The 17,987-nt window shown below is 34.2% G+C and overlaps 1 protein-coding gene across 3 annotated transcripts in view; it reads right to left on the bottom strand.

The window, feature by feature from the left end:
• The window catches only part of ERO1B (endoplasmic reticulum oxidoreductase 1 beta), a 65,312-nt gene that overhangs the window by 12,993 nt on the left and 34,332 nt on the right, over positions 1-17,987 (bottom strand). The window contains exons 9-15 of one of the 3 annotated variants that reach the window (XM_074222959.1): positions 17,144-17,209; positions 15,990-16,016; positions 14,991-15,083; positions 14,312-14,558; positions 13,094-13,163; positions 8,252-8,338; positions 5,517-5,650 (exon numbers count right to left, since the gene is read on the bottom strand). In XM_074222959.1, coding sequence (XP_074079060.1) covers positions 5,517-5,650; positions 8,252-8,338; positions 13,094-13,163; positions 14,312-14,558; positions 14,991-15,083; positions 15,990-16,016; positions 17,144-17,209 — 724 coding nt within the window. The remainder of the gene's footprint in view (positions 1-5,516; positions 5,651-8,251; positions 8,339-13,093; positions 13,164-14,311; positions 14,559-14,990; positions 15,084-15,989; positions 16,017-17,143; positions 17,210-17,987) is intronic. The other 2 variants (XM_074222957.1, XM_074222958.1) reach the window with 2 other exon arrangements.

The raw sequence follows: 17,987 nt of genomic DNA, 5'->3' as shown, positions 1-17,987 counted from the left end.
CAAAAGTTCAGGAAGCACCCCAAAACCAGGCACAGGCTAGAGAAATGAGTAAGCAGAGAAAAAAGAGAAACACCATTGAGAAATACTTTGCCTATCATCCCAAGAAGGATCAAAACACTCAATTGGAAGATGAGGAAACACAAGCTCCTGCATCTAAAGACTCCAAGAAAAACAGAAATTGGGCTCAGGCTATGACAGAGCTCAAAAAAGACTTTGAAAATCAAATGAGGGCCTTAGAAGAAAAACTGGGAAAAGAAAGGAGAGAGATGCAGGAAAAACATGAAAATAAAGTCATCAGCTTAGCCAAGGAGATCCAAAAAAAAAAATGCTTAAGAAAATAACATGTTAAAAACCAGCTTAGGTCAAATGGACAAAACAGTTCAAAAAGTTATTGAGGAGAAGAATGCTTTAAAAAGCAGAATTGGACAGATGGAAAAAGAGATAAGAAAGCTCTCTGAGGGAAACAAATCCTTCAGACAAAGAATGGAACTGAGGGAGGATGCTGATTTTATGAAAAATCGGGATACAATACTTCAAAACCAAAAGAATGAAAAATTAGAAGAAAATGTGAAACATCTCACTGAAAAAACAACTGATATGGAAAACAGATCTAGGAAAGATAATTTAAAAATTATTGGAATACTGGAAAGTCATGATCAGGAAAAGAGCCTTGACATCATTTTCAAAGAATCACTACAAGAAAATTGCCCTGATATCCTAGAAGCACAGGGCAAAATAGAATTGGAGAGAATCCACCAATCCCCCTGAGAAAGAGATCCCAAAAAAACAACCCCTAGGAATATTATAGCCAAGTTCCAGAGCTCCCAAGTCAAAGAAAAATATTACAAGCAGCCAGAAGAACACAATTCAAATATCGTGGAGCTGCAGTCAGGATCACACAGGAGTTAGCAGCAACTACATTGGAAGTTCGTAGGGCTTGGAATACAATATACCGGAAGGCAAAAGAGCTTAGAATGCAACTGAGAATCAACTACCCAGCAAAACTGAATGTCCTCTTGCAGGAAAAAAGATGGATTTTCAATGAACCAGGGGAATTTCAAATGTTCCTGTTGGAATGGCCAGAGCTGAACAGAAGGTTTGATCTTCAAATACCCGACTCAGGTGAAGATAGAGATTGGAGGAGAAGGGGAAAATATGAGGGACTCAATGATGATGAACTACATGTGTTCCTGTATAGAAAAATGATACTGATAATACTCATATGAACCTTCTCAATTAACAGAGCAGGTAGAAGGAGATTTTATAGCTGAAGCACAGGAGAAAGCTGAATTTGAAGATATATTGTGGTGTAAAAATGAACTCAATAGATAAAAGGGAAATGTAATGGGAGGAAGAAAAAGAAGAGAAGGAATAGGATAAGATATTTCATATAATAAGATTTTTCTTTATTACAATGAGCTATTGCAATGATATGGAACGGGGAAGGCAAGGGGGAATGAGGGAACCTTTGCTGTCATTAGAGGTGGCTAGGAGAGGAAACAGCGTATAAACTCAATGGGGTATAGGCATCTGGAGTAAGAAGGAGAGAAGGGAACGGGGGAAGGGGGGTGATATGAGTGATGGAGGAGAGGATGGACCATGGTGGGAGAGTGGTCAGATATAACACATTTTCTTTTTTACTTTTTTTTTTAGGTTTTTGCAAGGCAAATGGGGTTAAGTGGCTTGCCCAAGGCCACACAGCTAGGTAATTATTAAGTGTCTGAGACCGGATTTGAACCCAGGTACTCCTGACTCCAGGGCCAGTGCTTTATCCACTGTGCCACCTAGCCACCCCTTCTTTTTTACTTTTTGCAAGGGGTAGGACTGGGTGACCTGTCCGGGACCATGGGGCTAGGTTGTTGCTAGGTCTCTTGGGTGGGAGGTAGGCTTGGGGCCTCCTGGCCCCAGGGCCAGTACTCTGTCTACTGCTTCACTTGGCTGCCCCATAGCACACATTTGAAGAAGATCAGAGTGAAAGGAGAGAGAAATATAATAAATGGTAGTGGGGAGGAATGGATGGAGGGAATTGCAATGGGCAACAGCAACTGTGGAAAAATATGGAAGTAACTTCTCTGATGGACTTATGATAAAGAATGCAATCTAACCTAGAGACAAGAGTTGATGATATCAGAACACAGACTGAAGCACATTTTTTCTCTTTCTTTCACTTTATTTCTCATGAGGATTTTTATTTTTGTGGGGGGAAGGGGAGTGTGTTTACTCTTACAACAAGACTATTTTAGTAATGTGTAAATAAATAAAAATGTAAATTAAAAACAAAAATAATTCTTAGAACCCAGGATAAGAATCCCTGAATACAGGAAGAAGAAAAGAGGCTCAGGCAGAACCTTGGGATACGCCAAAATTAGGTGGCACAATATGTATCATGAGCCAGCAAAGAAGACTGAGGAAAATCACACATGAGAAAGCAAACCAGGAGACAACAGTGTCACAAAAACTCAGAGAGAAGTGAATACCCATGAAGAAATGGTATCAATAGCGTCAAATGTAGCAGATACTATTTTTTCCCTTTTAAACTCACCACTCTCCAAAATTTTTCTAACTTTTGTTGAGGGTTTCATCATTCCACCTGGTCACTCAAGTTCAAAATCTCAGTCATCTTCCCCCTTCCCCCACCATACCTCAAAACAATTCTACCCCAGAACATCTCTTGCCTTCAATATCTTCTCTCCATGTGGCCTACATCTTATTTCAGACCTTTACCACTTTTTTTGGTCCAAACTACTGCCACAGCCTCTAAAATGGACTCCTGACTTCTTATTTCTCTTCCTGTCTGTTCTCCACAGAGCAGCCATAAGTATTTCATTAAAGCAGTCTGACTGTTTCACTTGGCTGCCCAAAAACTGTCAGTATTTCTCTACTGTCTCTAGAATAAAACTTAAAATTTCTCTTTGGGTTTGAATTTCTTTACACCTGCCTTTCTTTGCTTATTTCATTAATACATTGTCTTCTACCTCTTACATTCCAGTTACCAGTGGCCTATATGCTATTCCCCAAACCTGGCAAACCTGTGCTTGAGTATGGACTACTTCCCATGCCAATAATGTTATTTCTTCCTCATCTCAATTTCTGAAGATCTGCAGCTTCTTTTCAGAGCTAGTCCATTTGCTACTTTCTACAGGAAGTCTTTCTTGACCACACTACCCCAAACTGTTTGTACTCTTTTCCTTCTCAAAATACATATCTGTTTCCATGTTCTTACTGGCACAGTAAAACATAAGTTGCTTAAGAGCAAGATTTATTTATTTTTTTGATTTGTATCCATGGTGCCTAAACATAGATCCTTACAAAAGGAGTATTAATAATAGATGATTTTTGGATTAGAACAGAAGCATCTCCTCCATTCTCCTCTGTTCACTCAAAACCTGTGTCAATGTCCCAGGGAATTTGTCTCTTGCTCCCCAAATAAAAAACCTTTTTTGCTCCTTGACCCATATTTTTTTCTATGATAATTATCTATCCAAATATGTGAGGAATGAGAGGCAGGCTGATCTTTGACAATGCATATAGGAGGCAGCCTAGTCTCAAATACTGGCTAGCTTTGTGATCATTTAACTTCTGTGAGTTCATTTTCTCTTCTATTAAATGAAGGGGCTAAGACTCTAAGACCCTTCCAGCTCTATAATCCTATGATAGGCCCATGTGGTACCTAACAATGGCGGGTGTCTCTATGTTCATGAGAAAGGATAGCAGGTCTTTGTATTACAGGATGGGTCTCTATGCATGAGAAAAGTTTTAGGGCACTTATGTGAATGGACCATGAATTATTAGGGGGTCAATGGGGAGCAGAGTAGAAATTTGTGTGCTCACTGTCTTTCTCTATATTGGTCAGGGAAGACTGTAAGCGGGGATAATGCTGCCTTCCAAGCAGGTTGAGGGGTCAAGGAAACAACAGGCTATTAAACAAATACACTTAGTTTCTACATGTAAAATTCTGTTGATTAAAGCTGCTTGTAATGTTTATTTTGACCAAATTTTGTCACTATTAAAAAAAAAATTCTGCTTAGTAATTTACGCTAACCTTTAATTACTATTTGAATCCACTGGTCTTATCTTTCTGTATACTTTTGTTTTTGTTTCTCCTCCCTCCTCTTCTTCATTAATGGACTACAGAATCAATCAAATCAATAAGCACTTTTAATCACCTACTATGTGTGCCAGACATTGTACTAAGTGCTGGGGATACAAAGACAAAAGGTGAAACAATTCATTTTATCATTTTATTTATTGGATACAGATTTGAATTCCTTGTTCTTATTTTAAAATTGGATGAAGGCAATGGTACATATGAATTTTTCTCTAAAAAAAGAGTATTTTTAAGTTATGGAAACTGATTTTTTTCCCCCTGAGTATTAGGATCCCTAGAAATAAAAAGTTTCCTAACCCTGGTCTATGGCAAAGAAAGAAATTTTATTAAAACACTGGAAAATAGATCAAATGTAACAAGTCAAAGTTATAAAATGAGCCCTAATGAAATTTGACAATCTCTAATACACCTCTATCAAGCCATAAAAGTGGGGCTCAATGATTAGCTGACAAAATGTAATGGATTTGGTTGAGTGAAAAAAGTTACAATTTATTTTTATTTGGACTTAAAAGTACATGCAAATCTTCCCAGATTCCTTTTCTTTTCTACACTGAATATACAACTGTGCTCCTATTTTCACTATATATTCTCCATCCTGGTATAAATTTATTGAAGGAATGAAATAAGTAATTGGGATTCCATTATTCGTTAATAAAAATTCACATTTTGATTATGTATTGGTCTGTTTGAATCTTAAATAGAAAAAAATTAAAAAAAAGAAATCTTAAATAGTGATCATAAGCATAAGATAAGAATTTTGTCATTAAAATGGGGGGCAGGGGGTGGAAGCAATTTATCATAGAAACTGCTTCTGAACAAGAAAAATCAAAAGATTTTAAGAGAAAACCATCCTTCACCAATTTCTGGAACTAAAGCAAAAAGTTTAAACTTTCTTGCTTTCAGAATTCTGCTAGTGCCTGGGTACAAACGAATCCCTGAACATCCCCTCTGCAGAATGGCCACAATACATTTATAGGGATGCTATGAAGAAAGTACTTGGTAAACTATAAAGCAGTACAAGCTGCTGCAGTCAACAAAGTTACCAACTAGAAAGTGTTTTTGAGAGAAAAGGAAAAAAAAATCCTATTTGCTTCTTAAAACTGGACAGATGGGGAAAAGATCTAAAGATTATGTCCCTTTAGAACCCTGCTTCATGGGACAGATTCTGCTATATGAGTGTTCTAATAAGCCTATTATGAAAGAATTCACAAAACACTGAAATGGAGAGCAAAGTAGCGCCACAGAGAAACTCTAGTCTTGAGGATATGTATAGAAACATTATGATACTCTGTCTAGAAAAAATGGCTTAATTTAAGTAACTTAACTACTTTACTACCATCATTTTGACAGCCAAAATTCAATTAAGAGGTGATATAAACAAGAAATGCATTATGAAGATGATTCTTACCTTCCAAATGCATTTAAAAGAGCAACTATTTCTTGACGAGTAAGTTGAAAACCTTTAGATGGACTATTCTCTGGAAGATTCTGAATTTCTTTTTCAGAAAAGAGTATCTTCAAAGCAGTTCCTAAACCCTGAGTCTAGATGAAATAATATATATATATATTAATTTTATTTTGCATACAGATAGTAAGCATGTAATTAGACTTTTAATTAAGTTGCAAGTCCCCATGATGACATTCAACAACTTAGTGGCCTAATGCACTTAATTTTCATTTAAATTAACAAATAAATTAACAAAGTATAAACTTTACAAAAAGTATATATTTAACCAGTCTACAAATTTTAAACTATAAAAATAATTATAATAAAATTATAAAAATAAAAGCAGCAAAGAGGAATAAGTCAAAATACGAAAAAACTTCACTTTCTACTTTTAATTTATCTACAGGGAAGATTTTACTTATGCCCTAAGGAATAAGCTCAATATAAACACACATACACACCAATTAAAAAACTTCCATCCTAAAACAGAAAACATTTCTGCTAATCTAGGAGATGCCCAAAGAACTATATATTTCAGCATGTTTGCTACATATACCATTTTGAAATCACTTTTATAAGCAAGCTCCCCAACAAAGACGACACAAATTTTCACATGAGAGAATTATCTGCCTTTAAATTTGTTTCCTTTTTAAAATTTGGGGTCTTTTTTATTACCTATCTTACCTTGGGTTGATATGATGATCTTGGGTTTATATGATAATCTCAGCAGTTCAGAGATCAAGGATAATCCTAAGAGACTTGCTATGGACAATGCCATCCACATTCAGAGAAAAAAAAACTGGAGTCTTAAATGCAGATCAAAGCATATTCTATTCACTTTTTAAAAACTCCTTTTATGTTTTTCTTTTATTTCACTTGGTTTTTTCCTTTTCCTTAATTCTAATTCCCCCTTCACAATGTGACTAAATATGTTAAACATACATAGACTATTCATTGCCATAGGGAGAGGTTGGGAAGGGAGAAAAATGTGAAGTCCTAAATTTGCAAATGAATAAATGAATGCTGAAAAACTACCTTTGCATGAAACTGGAAAAATAAAATTTCAATAATAAAAAAATAAATAGAAGTCTTCAGTTTTAGTATCACTTCACCTACTGAATAGTTTGACCCCAGGCAAGTCATCTATGTTTGTGTATGGGATAATTTCTCTCAGTTTCAATTTTTTCATCTGCAAAATGGAGATAATATCTGTAGTCTTCACTTTACAGGGCTGAGGTGAGGTTCAAATGAAATAAGGCATGTAAAAGTACTTTACAAACCTTAAAGCATAGGTAAATGTCAGATAAATAGTATTACTATTTTTTTGTTCCAAACCTATTAATTCCTGTTCTTCACTAATGCAGAGCAACAGCTTGCCTGCAACTCCACAGTAAAACTGCAGGGGGGCACTCAGAGGCCAAGGGAACTTATACTGGGTTACAAAACCAGTAGGCATTACGGGGCTTCCTGAGAACAAGTTAATTCCCATGCACCATGCAAGGCTCCATCACATCATCTTTATGGTTAAATACTCCCCAAAAGAGTAAGAAACAAGAGGGTTTTACATGTTCAAAAGGTAGTCCTTTGAAACTGGACAAACCTTTGCTGCACTAATATTTGGTTTAAAAAAATATTGATATAGTACTATTTTGTGCCAGGACCTATGTTAAACACTTTTAAAATTATTACCACAACATTGCTGAAAAGTGAAGCTGTTAATAACTGGTGCAAAAAAAAGTTAATGACTTGCCCAGGATATGACAGGTTACTGTCTGAGGTGGGATTCTTGACTCTAAGCCCAGCACTCTATCCATATGAACCTCTTAACTGTGCCAAAATGACTAAAATGGAAAGTCTCAATGACTTTCAATATTTATATGAAATAAGAAAGCAACTTGCATATATGTATGTGTATATATATATGAATACATATGTGTATTACATATATACATCATTATTATATATAGGTATAAAATGTGTGTGTGGGTGTGGGTGTGCTTTGTTTACTTAAAATCTTTTCTGATTTCACTGGCCTGGGCATTATCTATTCCAATCCAGTAGATAGTCTTAGTGAATTACTAGTATTGAAAACTTCATCTCCTGGGAACAAACTTCCTTTCCCTAGAGATAATAGTCACCAAAGCTTAGCTAAGACTTGTGCTCAGGTGATAGACATCCACTTTCTTTCTGGACCTAACATCAAAGACTTTTCAGATTATTAGGATATGCCAAAACCTCCACTTAATTCCCTGGCACAGATTTTTTAAGGTCACTCATCACAACTTATCACATATCACAATGAGGTAGCATAACAGGACTTTAGTGGAGGTATTAATAAGTTATTTGTCCTTTGTTCACAAAGACCATGCCATCAGGAAATGATAAATGCATGTGAATCAGATTTGAGTGAAAGGGTGCTGTACAGAGTCATCAGTTTCACTTAGGACTCCGGAGTCCAAAGGTCAGATATGAATTATGGATATTGCACAAGTATATTTAACAAGTAAATATTTTCATATATATATAATGTCTATTTTATATATTTTTCACATGTTCAAAAAAAATACGCTTTTTTGCCTATTTTCAAAGATAAGCTTTGAAAAGAATCTTAAAAATTTATATACAGTTCTGAATTGCTTGGTGGACAGCAATCAGTAAAAACAATTCAAAAAGCAAAGCAACAAAAATACACATACCTGTAGTTTTCCCCATAGCCTGCATTTGTCACAGCCAACACAGTCCATTATACGTGATATATTCTTGAAATGCAACCGTAATTCCTCCTAATAAACAGAAAATATTTTCAATGTGGTTAAACTAGACTTTTAACTAAATTAAACTAAATACTGGTAAATTTTTAAAAATACAGCCCTTTAAGTAAAATATATGTTCAACAGAACTATGATATGACTGCGAAGAAAAAAATATCCAAAAATAAAACAGTGATCATACAGTCTTCAAGGGATAAGGGTCGGGGTTTGGACCTGTGATGTCAGTGGAAAGGAAGCTCCCTTAGGAGGAAATTTCCTCTACCAGTGCAGGTCAGTACTATCTCCTTAATTTATTTTCTTAGCTAGCTGACCAGAGTCCTAAAAGGTTAAATGATTTGCCCAGGGTCATCCAATACAAAAAATATGTACTACAGACAGAATTCAATCTTTCTTGTTCCTAGGCCAACTCCCTATCCCTCATGAAACGTTGCCTCAGAATGCATCTTAGTTTATATTAAGAGAAATATGATATCAAGATATTAGACCAATAAACCTGTACTTCAAATAACATGGAATCCCATTCTATAATGGTCAAATTATACCTCAGGCATTATTTTCCACATAAGGTACCATTTTTTGGAAGGATACTGAAAAATTACAGTGCATAATGGGAAAGTAAAGAATTATGGTTGAAGGTGGGGATTCAAAAATCAGGGCAATAAATAGAAAAGGAAGTAACTTTAATTATGAGGAAAAGATTTCCAGAAATTAGCTTTAAACAGATTGAGTTACACTATAAAGCAATTAAACCTCCTAATACTAGGTATACAGAGGGTGGCTGAGCATCTGGGTTTTTTTAGGGTTTTTTTTTTTAGTGTTTTTTTGGCAAGGCAAATGGGGTTAAGTGGCTTGCCCAAGGCCACACAGCTAGATAATTATTAAGTGTCTGAGGCCGGATTTGAACTCAGGTACTCCTGACTCCAGGACTGGTGCTTTATCCACTGTGCCACCTAGCCACCCCTGAGCATCTGTTTGCAGGAATATCTTACTTAGGTGGAAGCCTGGGTTAGATAACCAACTTCTAAGATTCCTTTCAAATTCGTAACTGAAGATGTCCTAAATCGACAACTTTATAAAATCAATTGACAAATATGAAATTTGTCTGAAGAATATTTAATGAAGGCAAACTTTATTCAAAGCACTCTGGGGCACCATGAGAGATACACAACTAAATACATCTTAAGTCCCTGTCTTTAAGAAGCACAACTATTATATACATCTTCTTTGGCAAAGTATCTATGCATTTGTTTTGTATTATAATTTGTTTCAGAGCCAATAGTAGAACACAAATCCTTTATTCCCTTAAATCTACACAACTCCCTTCAAAACATCCCATTAGAGAAGTTATTTAAAATACTTCATTGAAAAATTTGAGGTCATGGGCCATGAGCTACTACCTCTTCTCTTCAACTCTACACTCCAAATTCCCTCAATATCATCTCTGATTTTCCTCCTTTATTCATGGTGCAGAGGAAGAAACAGTCTTTTTTCTGTGAAAACACAAACTCCTCCATTTATAACCTTCATACTAACTCCTTCCCTCCTCCTTGTCTTTTTTTGACAGTCCTCTTTCCTTAATTTTCCAATCACTGCTTATTCTCTTGTTTCCTATCTAATGCTTATGAACATGCCAAGATCTCTCCTATCCTTGGAAAAATCTTTACTTTATCCTACTACCCCATCAGCTTACCATCCTCCTGTATCTTTCCTCTTTCACACACATGAATGCCTCTGCAAAGCTTTGAAAACCCTTCACAATCTAGCTGTACTCTCCTTCACACACTACAGTCCAGACAAACTGGTCTTCTTTTGATCCTGGCCCATAACATTCCTGATAAATAGAAAATACTTTCACTATGGTTAAACTAGACTTTTAATTACATTTCTTCTTTAACTTTCTTCCCTCTTCTCTCTACCCAGGCTATTTCCCTAAGCTTGGAATAAATGCCTTCTTCACCACTGCTTTACAGAATCCCTAGAAGATTTCAAGGAGCATCCAGGTAGCAAAGTGGATAGAGTAGAAAGGTCTGAGTCAAAGTATATACTTGCTGTGTGACCCTGGGCAAATCATTTAACTTGTTTGTCACAATTGCTTCATCTGTAAAATAAGCTGGAGAAGCAGATGGATTACCACTCCAGTGTCTTTGTCACAAAACCTCAAATGGGGTCGTGAAGAATCAGACACAACTAATCAACAGCAACCAAAAATCAACTTCCAAGCTGTGCAATATGATATGATGTGATATTCCTATATGGTACGTTTCTTGATCCCACACTCTCCCCATCAGCAATTTTATTTTTCATATCTTTATACATGTACAAGTCATTTACTCCTATAAAACGTGAACTCAAATGTAGGGATTGCTTCATTTCTGCCTCATTATCCTCAGTATCTACAAGTGCTGAGCACAAAGCAGGCACTTAATTAATGCTTATTGATAGACTGATTGGCTACCATCACACTAAGCTTGTGGTACACAAAATGCCTCAAAACTTTTTCAAAAACATTGTTAACCAGGTCTCATCTTACATTTGTGGAATACATTTTCTTGAACCTAAATATAAGACTTTAATTTAACCTATTAAATTTTACCTTATTCAAATGAGTTCAAAGATCTAGTCTGTCAAGATCATTTTGAATGACTACATTAGCTATTCCTTTCAGCTTTGCATCACCTGTGAATCTGATAAGAATGTCAACTATGTCTTTGTCCAAGTCATTCATGAATGAATGTAAAGGATTTATTAAGCACTAAGTCATGAAAAAGATATGAACCATCTCAGAACCAAGTCAACTCTTGAAGCAATCATTGGAAACATCCTTCCAAATGGAAAATTATTCATGAATATATGAATACATGGTTTGACCAGTTCCAAACCCATTCAATCATCCTATATTTTCTATGTCAAATCTTTTAGCCTGTCATACTACAAAAGAATTTTATCAAACATATTGCTAAAATCTAGGTAAATGGTAATTATAGCAGTCCTTGAGATCTATAATTTTTGTAATCTTAAAAAAGTAAAGATCCTAAAAAAAAAATTTGTAATCCTTAAAAAAGTTTGGCAAACAAGAGAATTACCTGAAGCAAAGTTTATTCGATTTAAAAAAAAATATTCCTTTGAAATACAGTAGGCAAAGTTTACTTTATTCATTCACTTACTCAAAATGCAACTTTGACTTTCATTTAAAAAACAAATGCAAAAATAATGTGAACCCAAAATAAGACTATATCATAATGATATCCTTACATAAATGCAAAGACACCAACTCCCACCAATGACTTAATGGCTTCTTTGGTTTAGGAATATTAGAAGAAAAATCTTCCACTCAACTCCCAAGTATTTCTGGGATAACAAACTAAGGGGACATAATTAGCATCATATATATATGATGAGTCAGCAAAGACAGATATATGGAACTCTGAATAAATTAAAGTACTTAATATCAAAAAAACATGGTCTCTTTTTGCTATCATAAACAACAAGTAATTTTATATTAGTCAATTAGTCAAAAGGCAAACAAATTTAGTGTGTTAACTATGTGATAGCTAACAGAAAAATCTAAAAATGACTGGCAGGCATATTTAAAGGAAAGTGAAAGGCCTCATATCCTTCCAGTGCTTTTTATCAATAGCCCACACTAATACTAAATTATCAGGGTAACTAGGTAGCAGAGTAGGTAGAGTACTGACCCTGGAGTCAGGAGAACCTGAGTTCCAATCCAAGTTCAGATACTTATCTGTGTAAACCTGGGTAAGTCACTTTTCTCTGATTGCCGCAAAAACAAAACAGAACAAACAAAAAAAAAGAAACCAGGTTATGGAATTTATAAAAAAAACTATTCTTTCCTTACAAGCATGCCATGAAACTCCAGAAATTTAGAAGTACTGGGAATCACAGAAATATAGTATTTATCTAGGAAATCCTCTCATCTAATGTTTTTCTACTTCTAAGGTTCTTCTAAAGTTTTTTCACTTGGAAATAACTGTTATTTCCCTGAAATAGGAAATAAAAAAGCCATTAGATGACAGATAGTGAACTTGAAATCAGGAGAAATGGGTTTAAATCCTGGCTCTTCTACTTCTGCGGAATCTTGGCTGTTTCTTAACATCTACAAATCTGTTTTTTCATCTGTAATGTGTGTGTGGAGGGGGTGGAGCTGGACTAGATCACCTCGAATATTCCTTCCAATTCAAAGTCAATTCTATAATTCAGTGAACTTTAGAAATGGTGTATGTGAGAACTGATTGGCTGCCATCACACTATGCTTATGGTACACTAAATGCTCCCAATTTTTTTTCAGAAATAATGTTAATCAGCCAGACAAACCAGAAAGTAGAAAATAACTAGTAAAAATAGGGAAGGAAATATTCTCTATACAGTATTAGTGCTTTTTTAATATTCAATCAATGGAGTGTAGCTTGATGGAACTTTGAATAGAGTACTGGGTCTGGGTTCAGGAAGACTCGTGAAATCTGATCTCAGATTTGGGCTACAGATCTTGGGCAAGTCATTTCATCCTGTTTGCCTTAGTTTTGTCATCTGTCAAATGAGCTGGCATAAGGAAATAGCAAACCACTCCAGTATCTTTGCCAAGAAAACTCCAAATTGGGTCACAAAAATTTGGGACATCACTGAAAAAAATCCAATCAAACTGAACTCAAAAAGTGAGAAAACTAGTTGAGAATCAAAAGAACTAAAATAGGAATAATTTTAAAAATTAAAGTTTTTTTTAAAATATTAAAGAAATGTTACTGACATTACCTTCAATGATTTAGCCTCCTTTTGGTTTCCTGCAAACATGGATTTCTCATCAAAATGCATAGGGAAGGACCTGATCAAATAACAATTATTGTAGTAAAAGAAGGATGAAAATTTACATATTGTACAATTAGAGTCACATAGTTTTTATCACTATAGATATTTTAAAATTCTAAATGATTATGTTACTAATATGTTTATACACTAAAGGAAAGACTCCAATTAACGTGTGAATTGTTCAATAAAAACTAAATCAGAATGATGGAAATAGTATTATTATAACAGATAAAAACCACTAAATGAAATTATGCACTAAAATGTCAACATGAAAAATAGATGATTAAGTTAAGCATGGTATATACAAGTGCATTTTAAAATTCCACAAAAGTAATTAACTTGAAATTTTTCTAATTAACTTTTTTCTAAATATGAATGTCCAGTTAAGTTGAATAAGGTTCAGATTTTCAAGAAGGCTACTCTGCCACAATTCCACTTTATGTAGGAGGCAATACAATATAACACTGGACTACATATCAGAAACCCGGATAGCTTAGAGTCCTGACCCATCCATTCTCTAGATGTGTGACACTGGGTGAGTCACTAACCTCTGTGTGGCTCAATTTCTTTAGCTGTAAAACAGGGATAATAATAATATTTATATTACCTACCAAGGCAGATCTATTATTACAATCAAATCAGGTAACATATGTAAAGCATTTTATAATTATAAAGTACAATATGTTAGTTACATAAAGCATACATCTTGGAGATTAGGGTAATTTAACCTAGTTACAAATAGCAAAAATGATGGCAAAATTATCCTAACAAGTTAAAATAGCAATGAGTTGAGCAGATTCAGATAATGAGCAGTATCAAAAGGAATGAAATTTTCTTGATAAGTTAGTATGTGAGGGAAGCATGGCATTCATTCAGGACAAAGAATGGAATAAAAAGTTTCTATATACAACTCAAACTTAAGAGTTCTATTTTTTTAATTATGTCATTACTTCTTAATTGTGAAGAAGTTTCAGTAACCAAGATATCTAGATACTCCATTTCCAAAAATATTTTCAAATAATGATTTCTGATGATCCTTCAAAAGTCTAATTCTGCCTTTCTTCACTGACTTTCACATTAATCTCCATTTTTTAATTTAAACAAAGGCTATCTTTTAATATAAAGATGAGAAATAACTTCAAATCATTGAGACTCAATTCTTACTTTGTATCTTGAAAGATCTCCAACAAAAGGGTTTTTGTCTCAGCATCTTCTTCTACATTTCCAGTGTAAAGGTCCACAATTGAACGCTCAAAGTATGGGGCGACCTTTGACAGAGCTCGAAGTTCAATCAAATACAAAAAGTAGAGGTTCTTTAACCTTCTAGGACCTTCCCCTTTGGTCTCCACGGAGTCAAAGCGACGCTTGAACTCTTTGATGTTGGGTCCCCAAGTTGGTTTTCCCCAGGTTTCTAAACAGAAAAGAGGTAAAATAAAAAACCAAAAAAGATGTTTCCTATCAACATGGATTGTCTATAACATGGGAAACATATTTTCATGTTTTTCCTTTGCTTAAATACTAAGTTTTCATGGCTCCTCCTTAGGTATTAGGTATTTGAACCTTTTTCTCCTGTCCCCCCATCCCACAGCTCAATGTAGTGATGCTAAAGTTAGTGCCAATACACAACTGGCATAACCTGCTGCAGCTTAGAACTCTTGAACTTAAAAGATTCACCAGTCTTTGCTTTCCTGGTAGATGGGATTATTAGTCATGTACCCCTATACTCAATTCATGCATTTTCCACTATTATTTTATTTAGTGTGTGTGTGTGTATATATATACATATATATATACATTTATGTATATGTATGAGGTGAAATTTAACATTTAAAAATCTGATTACCTTCCAAAAGATACTTTGCAGATAGATGTAAGTTGATGCTAGCATGAAGCCCAGAAATTAATTTATAAAATACTCTTTTCTCCAGACACAAACCTATACAGGAAGATATTGGGAGGAAAGCATATATATATAACAATTAAAACATTAATTCACAGAATTTTAAAAGTCAATGCACAATCCAAGGAAGACAGTTTCTGTTCATTCTTTGTATAAAGAAAAATAAATCATAGCTAAAATCCAATGCCTTTCTTGATCTCATGTTCTCTACATCAAAAAACAGTCTGTATGGGAAATCTATAGCAAGAATAGTTAATAAGAGAAGGCTCTTTATATATACACATACACACACACACACACACACACACACACACAAAACACTCATAACAGCAACCTTCATATTAAAAATGGAAACAAGATGAGTTCTTATTGACTGAGAAATAAATGAACATAGGATGGTATAGAACTGTAATGGATTATTACTGTTCTATAAGAAATGATAAATATAATAAATTCAGATATAAATGGTTAAAACTAATTGTATGAAGTGTTATGGAGTTAAACAAAGGAAATATGCAGAATAATTACAATGATATAAACTTAAAAACAATAAAAATAAGTTGAACTTTTTAAACACAATGACCAATCTAGGTTCTGGGAGAAGTAAACATAATATGAACATCCCTTTCCTCAGTAGAGAGATGGGTTTGGAGATGGGAAAAGAAAGGACTTTGGATAGTATAGTTTCACCTAAATGTTTTCCTGATGAAATGAAGGAGGTAATACTATTAAATTAGTGTGATTTTTTTCAAAAGGTACCAATTGGGAAAAAAATGGTAGGGAAAAATAGAATCATACATGATATAGATATGGCATCCTTGATCAAATTTTTTATTTGGTAACACCAAGTTGCACACTAGCCAAAAGCAGACCAGTTATAATATTAAATATGTATGAAAATATGCACAATTTGCTGACAAATTATATCTTTAAATTATTTACCTTCCAGCCATTTGTAGAATGCTTCTCCTGAAAAGAGAGATTTTAGTTAAGACCCTTAATAGTCAAACTGAAACAAAACTAAATTAAGATGATAGTATTTAGAGCTGAAAAGGACTTAAGGGACTTGGACTATCTATCTAGTCTAACACCTTTATTTTACATATAAGAACTCTGAAGTCCAAAGAGTTAATTCAATTGCCCAAAGTTATACATAAGTAAATAATGGAATGGAGTATTTGAACCTAGTTCTTTAAACTAGATCTAGGGCTTCTACTGAAACCAAATTCCAATTTAAAAACTGTCTAATATGTATAGTATGCGGAACACTATGCTGGGCACGAGACTGGACACGAGAAACATTGTTGCCCATAAAAAACTTAATTACCTAAATTGGTTAGGAGAATGCTCCCAAACAAATGATTCCTTGAGTGTATTAAAAAGCTATTAGTAAATTTTTTTTCAAAAAAAGATATTAGTAAACATTCCAAATAATTTGACAGCTTAAATAAAAGAGTATCTTCTTACACCTCATCTCCAGTTCCTTCATATGATCCTTATTAAGTGCCTCAGTCTCTAGTCCTCATATTTTCCTAGTTGATCTCCAACTTGTCAACCACTAACGATATGTCAGAAAACCAGAAATCCCCTGTAGGACTCAACTGGTACACGATTATTCATCAAACAGATATATACAACAGATTACATATTCCAAATCTAGAAAGGCTCAAGTTGTTACCTAGAAAACCACCTAGGGAAGTCACCTCAATGTTCTCTCTTCCAAGACTATTTCTCAGAGTTTCTTTCTGGAGAAATTATTGCTGAAAGCAATATTAATGATAAGACAGTTTCTTAAATCAACATATTATATAAAACTAATCCTTTTTTACAAATATAACAGGATAGCTTTATATTGTACTTAGAATCCTGAATTTGGTGTGTTTCAAAAAATTCTTTACTTGTTGAAAAAGAGTTACCTAATATCATTCTCTTTTATATAGTCTAATTTTGGAACCAAAAATTGCCTTAAAAAGCAATTTTACCCAACTTCTCTTAGGTAAAACACATATACATTAGAAAATATCAAGATTTAGCCATCTAAAAGAATTCTCTGTTGAATCAAATTTTTTTTCTTAAAATATCAAAAATTAACTCACCATCATCCTTTCCTGAAAAAAAGATAACATAAATTAATTTAAAATATGTAGAACAGTGGAAAAACTCTATATACATTAAGTATGGAAAACAAAATATACTACAGTATCCTGTGCTAATAATTTTGAACATAGCACAAAGTAAATGATAAAACATCCTGAAAATGAAGAATTGTTTATCCTAGTTATTATGAGAAGATAATGAATAAAATGTAATCTATAATATGGATACATGAAGTAAATAGCATTATTAAGGACACATTATATCTCAGGAACTGTATTAGGTACAGGGGTTACAAATAAAACTCTATGACATAGTCTCCTCCCTCAAAGAGTTTACCATCTAATAAGGGGAATACAATATGAGTACCAATTATGTGCACAGTCTATTTTAAATTCAGATCATATCACCTGGATTACATTTACTTGTGAGAGTCACCAACTACAATCTTTCTTGTAAAATGAAGGACCACACATCACCTTACTATGTAACCTGTCATTATAATAAATGGCCAGACTCCTGGCCACTGCCAAAGAGCCTGCATCTCCAAAACTGCTTCTTGTAGCTAAACCTTCCTTTTGTTTTCTAGAATCCTGACAACGGTGACGGTCATTTTTTTTTCTTTTTAGGTTTTTGCGAGACAAATGGAGTTAAGTGGCTTGCCCAAGGCCACACAGCTAGGTAATTATTAAGTGATTGAAGCCAGATTTGAACTCAGGTACTCCTGACTCCAGGGCCTGTGCTCTAGCCACAGCGCCACCTAGCCACCCCTGTCATCTTTTTCTACGTACTAAGTACTTAATATATGCTTTTTTTTTAGTAAGTCACACATACAGAATCAATCAT

Source organism: Macrotis lagotis, chromosome 2, assembly GCF_037893015.1.
Source record: "Macrotis lagotis isolate mMagLag1 chromosome 2, bilby.v1.9.chrom.fasta, whole genome shotgun sequence".
NCBI classification, from domain to species: Eukaryota; Metazoa; Chordata; class Mammalia; order Peramelemorphia; family Peramelidae; genus Macrotis; species Macrotis lagotis.
Note: the sequence above shows the minus strand (reverse complement) of the source record. Positions and strands in the feature narration are given on the sequence as shown.